This window comes from Phalaenopsis equestris, unplaced genomic scaffold (genome assembly GCF_001263595.1).
Source record: "Phalaenopsis equestris unplaced genomic scaffold, ASM126359v1 Scaffold231556, whole genome shotgun sequence".
Lineage (NCBI taxonomy): Eukaryota > Viridiplantae > Streptophyta > Magnoliopsida > Asparagales > Orchidaceae > Phalaenopsis > Phalaenopsis equestris.
This window is the reverse complement of record NW_018249526.1, coordinates 29,523-38,179: the sequence shown is the minus strand read 5'-3', so window position 1 is coordinate 38,179 and position 8,657 is coordinate 29,523. Positions and strand designations below refer to the sequence as shown.

The 8,657-nt window shown below is 40.0% G+C and overlaps 1 protein-coding gene across 1 annotated transcript; it reads right to left on the bottom strand.

The window, feature by feature from the left end:
• Window positions 1–3,916: 3,916 nt before the first annotated feature.
• LOC110038138 (receptor protein kinase-like protein ZAR1) lies at window positions 3,917–8,422 on the bottom strand. Its single transcript, XM_020742909.1, has 2 exons — window positions 6,687–8,422; window positions 3,917–4,696 (listed from the first exon to the last, which is right to left on the bottom strand). Exons 1-2 carry the CDS (start codon window positions 8,278–8,280, stop codon window positions 3,987–3,989), a joined length of 2,304 nt encoding a protein of 767 aa, XP_020598568.1. The 5' UTR covers window positions 8,281–8,422; the 3' UTR covers window positions 3,917–3,986.
• Between the last annotated feature and the right edge of the window lie 235 nt (window positions 8,423–8,657).

Genomic DNA, 8,657 nt, shown 5'->3' with positions numbered 1-8,657 from the left:
CATTGCTGGTCACGATGCAATAGCGAGTATTGCTCACAAGGATATCTCAGTGGGCAATACCAGCTATTGTGTCATGACTAGCACACATATGTTGTTCTAGGTTTCTAAGGGGTTTAATGGGTTCCACTTGGGCTTTTCCTCTCTTAAGCCCTATTTTAAAAATATTTAAAAATTATATTTTTATTACACATATGCATCATATTTTCAAGACTTATTTTGAAACTATTACATCCTTAGCTTAGACCATACATGAGGTCAAAACCTTTTAAAAGCTTTCTTTCATACAAAACTTGCATATGGTGACACCTCTTAGAATCCTTGGATCCTTAGGATAGGGTTGATAATGGTGACCCCATCAAAACATGAGCCAACCTTTCATCCACTTTTGCACACATTTAGATATTGTTACAAGGAAACTATGTGTTAGATGGTGTGTTAGGCTAGGACTAGGGTGATAGTTATTCTTTTTGATGCCCTGGCTATAGTTCTTTGTTGGTTATGTTGCTCTAGCCAGGCATCACTTTGTGTGATAGGTTTGTGTGTTTACTGGGGTGTGAGACATGCGCATTAGTATGTTAGCAGTAGTTTTCTTGTAGGAAGCCATGTCCAACAGGGAGGAGCTGTAATAATTTACACTAATGCATTTTCTGCATGTGTTGCTAAGTTCTCTTCCCAACAGGCATGGCTTACTATGTTGCATGCCTATAACTTATGTTAACCCTGCTATTTTGCAGCTCAAGTTATTTTTTATATTTTACCATGCACTTTTAAGAGTCCTTAGGTAGAGTTTGTGCTAGAAATAAGGTAAAAGCATGGGTTCTGGGATGCCTGATGGGTAGAACCACGTGATGGGGACCAAAAGCAGCAGGTTCGTGTCTCGTACCTTAATTACGATTTCTCATTTTTGTATAGAATTAGGACCAGGCTTGTATATGCGGTGTCTGATCCCTTTTTTTCTCTTTTTTGGGATATATTATTTAATCAGTGGCACCAATCTTTTATTTATTTTAGTTGATGTGCTTTTACTTTCTATAATGTGATTGACTTGACCTTGTCGTTACTTGCTCGTTGATTGGCTGGGAATCATGTGCATATAACTTAGGCTCTCTAAGGACCTAATAATCTAAACTTTCTACTAAAATCATAATAAAAGAAAAGATTAAGATTAATCAAATTCAAATTTTAGGATTAAAATATTTCAAGATTTTAAAAATCTATATTTGCTTTCCTGCATGGCCTTTGGGTCGGATTTTAAATGGGTTGTATAGCATGAGCATAACCCAAGTCATATTAATATGGCGTCCACATTAGGACTTGTGTATATAACTGCATCATATTACATGTCCCAAGGAGAAGACCCCGTATTTCTTCAACCCAATTAGCCCAGCATAAATTTCTACTTATGTGGTTTTCTAGCATGCTTAAGGTGTTAAAGACTTCCCCGACCCAGATAGGTTATAAATCATTTGTTGGAGTGTTTCCAGGCTCGTAGCTGAACCTCTCTTTTCACTTCCTTCTAGCTGCTTCCTTGCCATTTTGGTAAGGATAAGCCCCACATCAACTTTCTACCTACATAGGATCATAGGACTTAGAGTTTCCCTTTTTTGACCTTAGGGCTACCGAGATCTTCTTGGACGAAGTAATTCATGGGTTCTTGACAATGGGCCTCTGTTTGGGTTGGGTCGACTGCCTTCACTACCAGAAAAACTTATGGTCTTAATAGCTTGGGATGACAGATCTGTGGTATCCTGACTTGGCTATCTCTACCTGATTAGGATTACTCTACCCCCCTTTGAGCTCTGTCGCTCATTTGACGCTTTGTCAATGTCATATTTTCGGCCCCGAGTCTGGACAGGCCACTGTCTATTTGGGACACGGTGACTCACCCTCTGTCCTTATGGCCTAGTTAAGCTTGAAAGCATAGTTTGGATCCTACGAGGTGACCTGGTTATTTGATGGGCATCGATTGCCGATGAGCCACTACCCATTTAGAATGTGAGACACTCACTCTCTGCCCTTGTGGTTTAGCGAGAGCTTTGAAAGCGTCGAGATGCTCCTATGAGATAATCATTCTTTATGACACACTTTACTAGTTGGCACTTAAATGTAAGCAGGATTTTTTAATAGAGATTATTCTTGGGTATCCCACAAGACATAATTAGCTAAATGAGATATGACCCTTTGGTAGTGCTTTGAACCCAGGATGAACACACAAATTTGGCTCTCTGATTATGGGTAGCTTATGTTGGTATGCCCTCGTGAATATTTAATTGAAGATGTCTCAATCTGATCTTGTTTTGACATACTCCTTTGAGCAATCTCGGGAGATTTACTTCACATTAGCCCTACAGGTTCTTTCTAAATCTGTCTGCCTAGTCTTCATATTAATTCCTTCTTTTCTCATCCCTCCTCTTCTCAAAATCGTTTCAACAATTCAAGTAAGAGGGTTCTTTGGAAAAGAGAATCTTAATATGTTGACTTGATAGGCTAGCGACTTCATGTTTTTATTTTTTTTAAAAAAAAAAAAAAAAAAAAAAAAAAAATTAAAACATGTATGATTTCACGCTCATCACACCTTTTAAGATGTTAAATCCAAATATATTATGTGGATCACACTTAAGGTATAGATCGTTAGACGAACGAGAGGAAGGAAAGAGAGATTAAAACAGGAAACAAAGTGCACGGTAATACAAATTTTGAGAGAATAAATTTGTAGTCATTTATAGGTTCCAAGGGTATTTCGTAAAATTACATTTTTTTCCCCTGTTTTAATAGTGACATAACAAGTAATTATTACTCCTTTTCATGTTTGTAACCGAACCGGGGACTCTTTCATTATCATAACTCACACTGGCACTTTTTGCACTCATAATTGATTAAAGAGGGGTATTTAATAACTTGTTAATCTTTTCATTCAGTCGGCATAACTTCAGTCGATTGAGAGATTATCGGATTGTCCTCTCAATAGAATTCTAAGTAGAGGCCCTCCCGTCATTAGGATGAACTTGGGTCGTCAAACAGAGTGTATCACTGTAATCTGATGGAGCTGCTCTCCTTGAACAAGGAGACTTCTCAGAGAATCAGAAATATGTTTCGTATGGTGCCATTTGGCCATCTTTGTGAAAAATATTGGAATCGACTGATGGAATTTGTCACGATCGACTACTCCTCGTATTAGGTGCATTCTATTCATTTGTTTGATTGTGCTTCCGTTTGGTCAGCTCAAACTTCTAACTTAAGGAAATGACGAGCAGTGTTTCGATTTTTTGAACATCTCGATATCCTGTCCTTTCGTGTTCATAAGCGAGACCTGTTGGATTTCCGCAAGATTCATGTGATGTTATTTTTTATTTAGATGAAAATACTTTCAATAATTGCTACTACTTGCTCTTTTCATAATCGTATATGGACACCATAAGAATTAATCTCAGTATTGCCCATGAATATTATTTCAATGGTATATTAGAGCCTGGATGGGCCAATTCCATAGATAAGTTTCTCAAAACACTACACACTCCACAAAGTTCATCATTCTTCCCCAAAACGTTTGCTATTAAACCAACAACAAAAAGAAAAAAAAAATTCATACACAATAGAAGAGATATATTTCACTCGAATACTCTTATTTAATTTATAAAATCAAAAGAAGCAAACAAAAAAAAAAAAAGAAATTATCTATGATAAATCAAGCACTTAATTAAGCTTCTATTAGTCGCGAATATGAAAGAACACTAGACCCTGCTACACAACGGCTAGTCACCATTTTATTTTCTTAAAAGGCAATTACACACATACCACCCCCTGAAACTTGCTATTTACAAATCAACCTCCCTCTCGTCCATTTTTCAAATTCTCACACAAATTTCAAAATTTTATCATGTTTATAGTTCAAAAAATTCAATCTTGGATGATTAATTATAAAATATCAATCTTTCGGATGATCTCTACGTAATTAAATTTTCCTTTTCTCTTTTAAATAACTAACCTCATTGCCCAATTCGATCAAGGCTGTCCGAGACAGTCCTCATTCTCGGCCGGACATCCGGATCAGTTTCAGTGCAGGCCAGCGCTACATGAAACGCAGCCACAACCTCCTTACTTCGAATCCCATTCAGCAACACCGGATCTACCCTCTCCGCCAGCGGGCAGGCCTCGTCGAACGACGTCCTCGCCCACCTAACAATCTCTGGCTCCGTCCAACTTGAAGTCGACGCTGCCGCTCCAGCCGTGCCCACCACTTGGGGAAACACGGTCTCCGGCCGGCGTCCCGTTAGCATCTCAAGCAGCACGACGCCGAAAGAGTACACATCCGACTTTTGCGTCGGCGGAGCAAATGGCAGTCTGCGGACCTCAGGCGACTGGTAGGCGTTGGGTCTGTCGAGAGCTGGGCGGGCTGTGGTAGCAGATAAAGGGAGGGCGGCGCCAATGAAACCCTTCGTGCTTGAGGATGATGGCGGAATCACTCTTAGGGTTGGATCATTTGTGGCAGAGGTGAAGGCGATGGAGATGAGCCGGGTGAGGCCAAAATCAGAGATTAAGGGATTATAATTATTGTCCAGCAGGATGTTGGAGGGCTTGATGTCGCCATGGACGAATTTCCTTGCGCTGCAATCGTGCACATAGGCGAGCCCGCGAGCTGCGCCCTTCGCAATGCGGAGCCGAATTAGCCATGGCAGGCTTGATTGACCAGATCTTCCTGTAAAATAAATTAAATCGAAGATTCATAAAATTTTTTTGCAGCGAACAATTAATTAAACTGCAGGTCGGAGTAGACTGGTATCAAACAATGTGAGATTTATATGTACATGTGGTAGGAAACGAGAGAGTATCTACGGCAATGGGATGCCGCATGCACTGATGCAAAAGAACATCTAATTAATTATTTCATGGAGGTAGCAATCAATGTTAGCAAGGATATTAGATGCCTTCTAAGATCAATTACTTTCGTTTAATTGAATAGACGTAAGTTTTAAATTAATCTGGTTAGTTGGATGATTCTGATACCTACACTCTGCACCTCGCTCAACCGCCACATGGTCTAAACTACAACAATGGTGAATCAATGTACTTAAAAAAGGAAACAACAGTGATATATATCTCATCGGCTCATTTATATTTCGAGCTCAAAAAAGTGTGTTCATTAATCATAAACAAAGAGTCGTTTTGACAACCCTAACCACGTAGCCATAAGATGTAAGGGTTTGAGTAAGATTTAAAAATTTTTGTTTATATTAAAACACCATTTGAATCTAATTTAATAATATTTATTATATTTTCTTAATTAATACTTTTAATTAATACTTTTATTTAATACTTTTATTTGATTATAAATCTTTGTAACCTTATAGTCAATTAATTTTTTTAAAAATACTACTCATCAATATATCTATATATATATAATGGATGAGTAGTATTTCGAGCTAAAACGAGCCTAGTACGAACAAACATATTTTTGTTTGTGTTCGGCTCATTAACTTAGTGAACGAGCCGAATAAGAGCTGTTCGCGATGTTTTAACAGCCCTGTCAGCCAAAAAATGAACAAAAATTTTAAGGCGAAAATCTAAACAATCTGATCTCAGCAGCCAGATCTCCAGCTTCATTGTTTTGATATGAAAACTTTCAAAAGATTTAGGGGTGGCATTGAATTTAAGAGAGGATTTAAGCGGGATTTAACATAAATCCTCCCAGATGACCATGTTGGATTTAGCAAATCAGGAAACCAGAGAATCCTGATACCTCGCGAGAAAAGAAAAATCGATAAATTATCATAGTTAATTGATAAAGATTAAATTTAATATTAAAATTTAAATGAAATTGAATTTAATTATAATTTATAGTTATATTACTAATATGTAATATTAAATTTATGTTTTAATTGACAAATTTAAAACTTGAAACTAAATTATATTAATAATGCCAATAATTCAAGCTAATGAATAATTATCGAAGAACTTTACTTAATAAACTAATAAATCAAATTTATGAGCACCTGATTTATCTTAAATAAAAAGCTAACCGGTAAATATTTATTAAACTTTTAATAGTTTAATAAATTGAAAATTAATTAATTTCTATTGTAGTAATAAAAAAATCAATGTTTTATTATGTTTCCATATTTTAACAAGCCTAACAGACTTTAAAGTCCTAACAGCAGCCGCTAAACTAATTTATAGGATTCAATTGGATTTATTGAATCCACTATCAAATAGTTTTCAACATTTAATCATTTTCGGAATTAATAAATTTGGATCTACATGATTTAATAAATCCTAATAACTAGAATCCCAATAGTTGTCAAACAACTCTTAGATTTAGTTGTTATAAGGAGTTTATTTAATCAATGAATTATCTAATTGGAGGATATAAAAGTATTGGATTGGAGAAAAATTTATGAACGTAGTCAGGGAGATTATTCAGAGAATATTGGAGGGTTATATCTGTGTTATACTTCTTGTAACCTCCCTGCAACCTACCTTTAACCTAACTATATCTTCTAATAAATTTTGTGTTTCTGTTTTTATATATTTGTAGGTTATATATAGGTTACAGCTAGATTACATGGAGGTTATGGGATATAACACAGATATAACACCCCGATAACTCCTAAATAACCTATCAGAGGTACCATAAAAAACCAAACATCACAAACTGCAATTTTGAAAACATGGTGGCAACGGAGACTGACCTCGGAGAGCGGCGGCGAGGTTGCCGTTGGAAATAAAATCGGAGATGAGAAGTTTCTCGTCCTGAGCCCAGTAGTATGCGCGGAGCCTCACCACGTTGGGGTGGCTAACCTTAGCTATGGCCTGAACCTCTGCGGCAAACTCCTTGTACCTCTGCCCTCCGTTTTCCCCGAGACGTCGCACCGCGACTGGCACTCCGTTCCCAAGCACAACCTTGTACACAATACCCAGCCCTCCCTTCCCCAGTACGTATGCTGAAGCCCGAAGCAGCTCGTCCAGCTCGAACTCGAATCCCTTGTCCACGGACACCAGCCTCGCCTCCCCTGCCTCGTTGCCAACCGACTTCACGGCTTCGTCGATGTCGTCCTCGCCTTCCTCAGACAACGACGACGATGACGATGCTTCATCTCCTCGCCAGCAATGCCTGCATTGCCAGCGACCACGAACGAATCCCTCTCCGCCCAGTTTTCTATTCCCAGTGCAGCTGCATCCGTTGTGCCTCTTCCTGTCCTTCACCTTCCAGTAAATGTACACAAGAATTAATCCGAGAATCGCCACACCTATGGCATCTGCCATCGTGATTAGCACTATCAGCCCCGGCCGAAGTCCTTTGCTTCTCTCCGGCAACAATTTCGCCTCCGCAGTAGATCCCTCCCTACCCTCTGGCGCGGCAGCAGCGATGCTTCCCCCACCTGAGCAGGGTATTTGCAGCGGGAACCCACATAAGCCGGGGTTATTGAGAAAAGCCGTGGGACCTTGGTTCGCCAGTAACCCGCTCTGCGGGATCTCTCCGGAGAAATTGTTGTAGCGGAGATCCAGGCTCACCGCCGGCGGAAGTCTGCCGAGGGACGTAGGGATGGAGCCGGAAAATCGGTTGTGGGAGAGATTTAACGTTCCAGAGAGGGAATTGAGGTCGCCTATGTCGGAGGGTAAAGCCCCCTCAAACATGTTTGACGAAATGTCGAGCTGAACAAGGCCGACTATCTGAGGAAAGACGCCGGTAGGGATTTCACCGGAAAGTTCGTTACTGAAAAGAAGGAGGCGCTGGAGCTGGTGACAGCTGCGAAGATCACGAGGAAGCTGGCCGGAGAGGGAATTATGGGAAAGATCGAGATTCTGCAAGCGTGGAGGTTCGCAGATGGAGGATGGAATGGGGCCAGATAGGTTGTTGTCGTAGAGGAAGAGGGAATGGAGCGACGTAGCGTTGAAGAGTTGGGAAGGAATGGAGCCGGAAAGGCTGTTACCGTGGAGGTTAAGGCGGCGGAGGAAGATGAGTGAGCCGAGCTCGGATGGGATGTAGCCGGTGAGGTTCTTATCGGTGACGGCAATAGCTACCACGCGGTTGGGGTCGGGGGAAGAGGAGAGATTGGCACAAGTAACGCCGGGCCAGTGGCAAGGATCATCTTCGTCCTCAGCCCATGAAGCAAGGGCCGAGGAGGGATCCCCCGAGATTGCAGATTTGAATGCGAGCAGGACGAGGCCGTCCGGCGAGATGGCGGTGACGGAGGGTTTTAGGGCATGGAGGATTATGGTTGAGGTTATCGCTATAAGTGGGAATATTGGCAACGATGAGGGGAATGTTGAGAGACGCCGCATCTACTGAGAGTTGCACAGAGTTGCAGAGTTACTCTGCTGCTTTCTGCAATGGGATGCCCTCAGGCCTCAGTAGTGGGGAGGAAGGTGGGGAGGAGATGGTGGAATGAATATACTGAGAGCTAGGTTAAGATGTCATTGGGGTTCTTTTTTGTTATTGTGGTACTATAGTTATTCTAATCATTCGCTATTGAGTAATCAACAAAAAACTGTTTTTGTATTTGTATGTTTGCATACTAAAATATTTAATACTTACATGCACAAGATTTAAAACTTTACACAACATTTGCATACAAAATCTTTTATGTATAGATTTTGTGGTGATTATGATACTAAAGTATCATATATAAAGTATCAAATTAGGTATTATTTATTTAAGT

Coding starts and splice junctions, on each gene's coding strand:
- LOC110038138 (XM_020742909.1), bottom strand. CDS start 8,280: ATGCGGCGTCTCTCAACATTCCCCTCATCGTTGCCAATATTCCCACTT. Junction 4,697..6,686: donor CCTCGCCGCCGCTCTCCGAG/GTCAGTCTCCGT, acceptor TTTATTTTACAG/GAAGATCTGGTCAATCAAGC.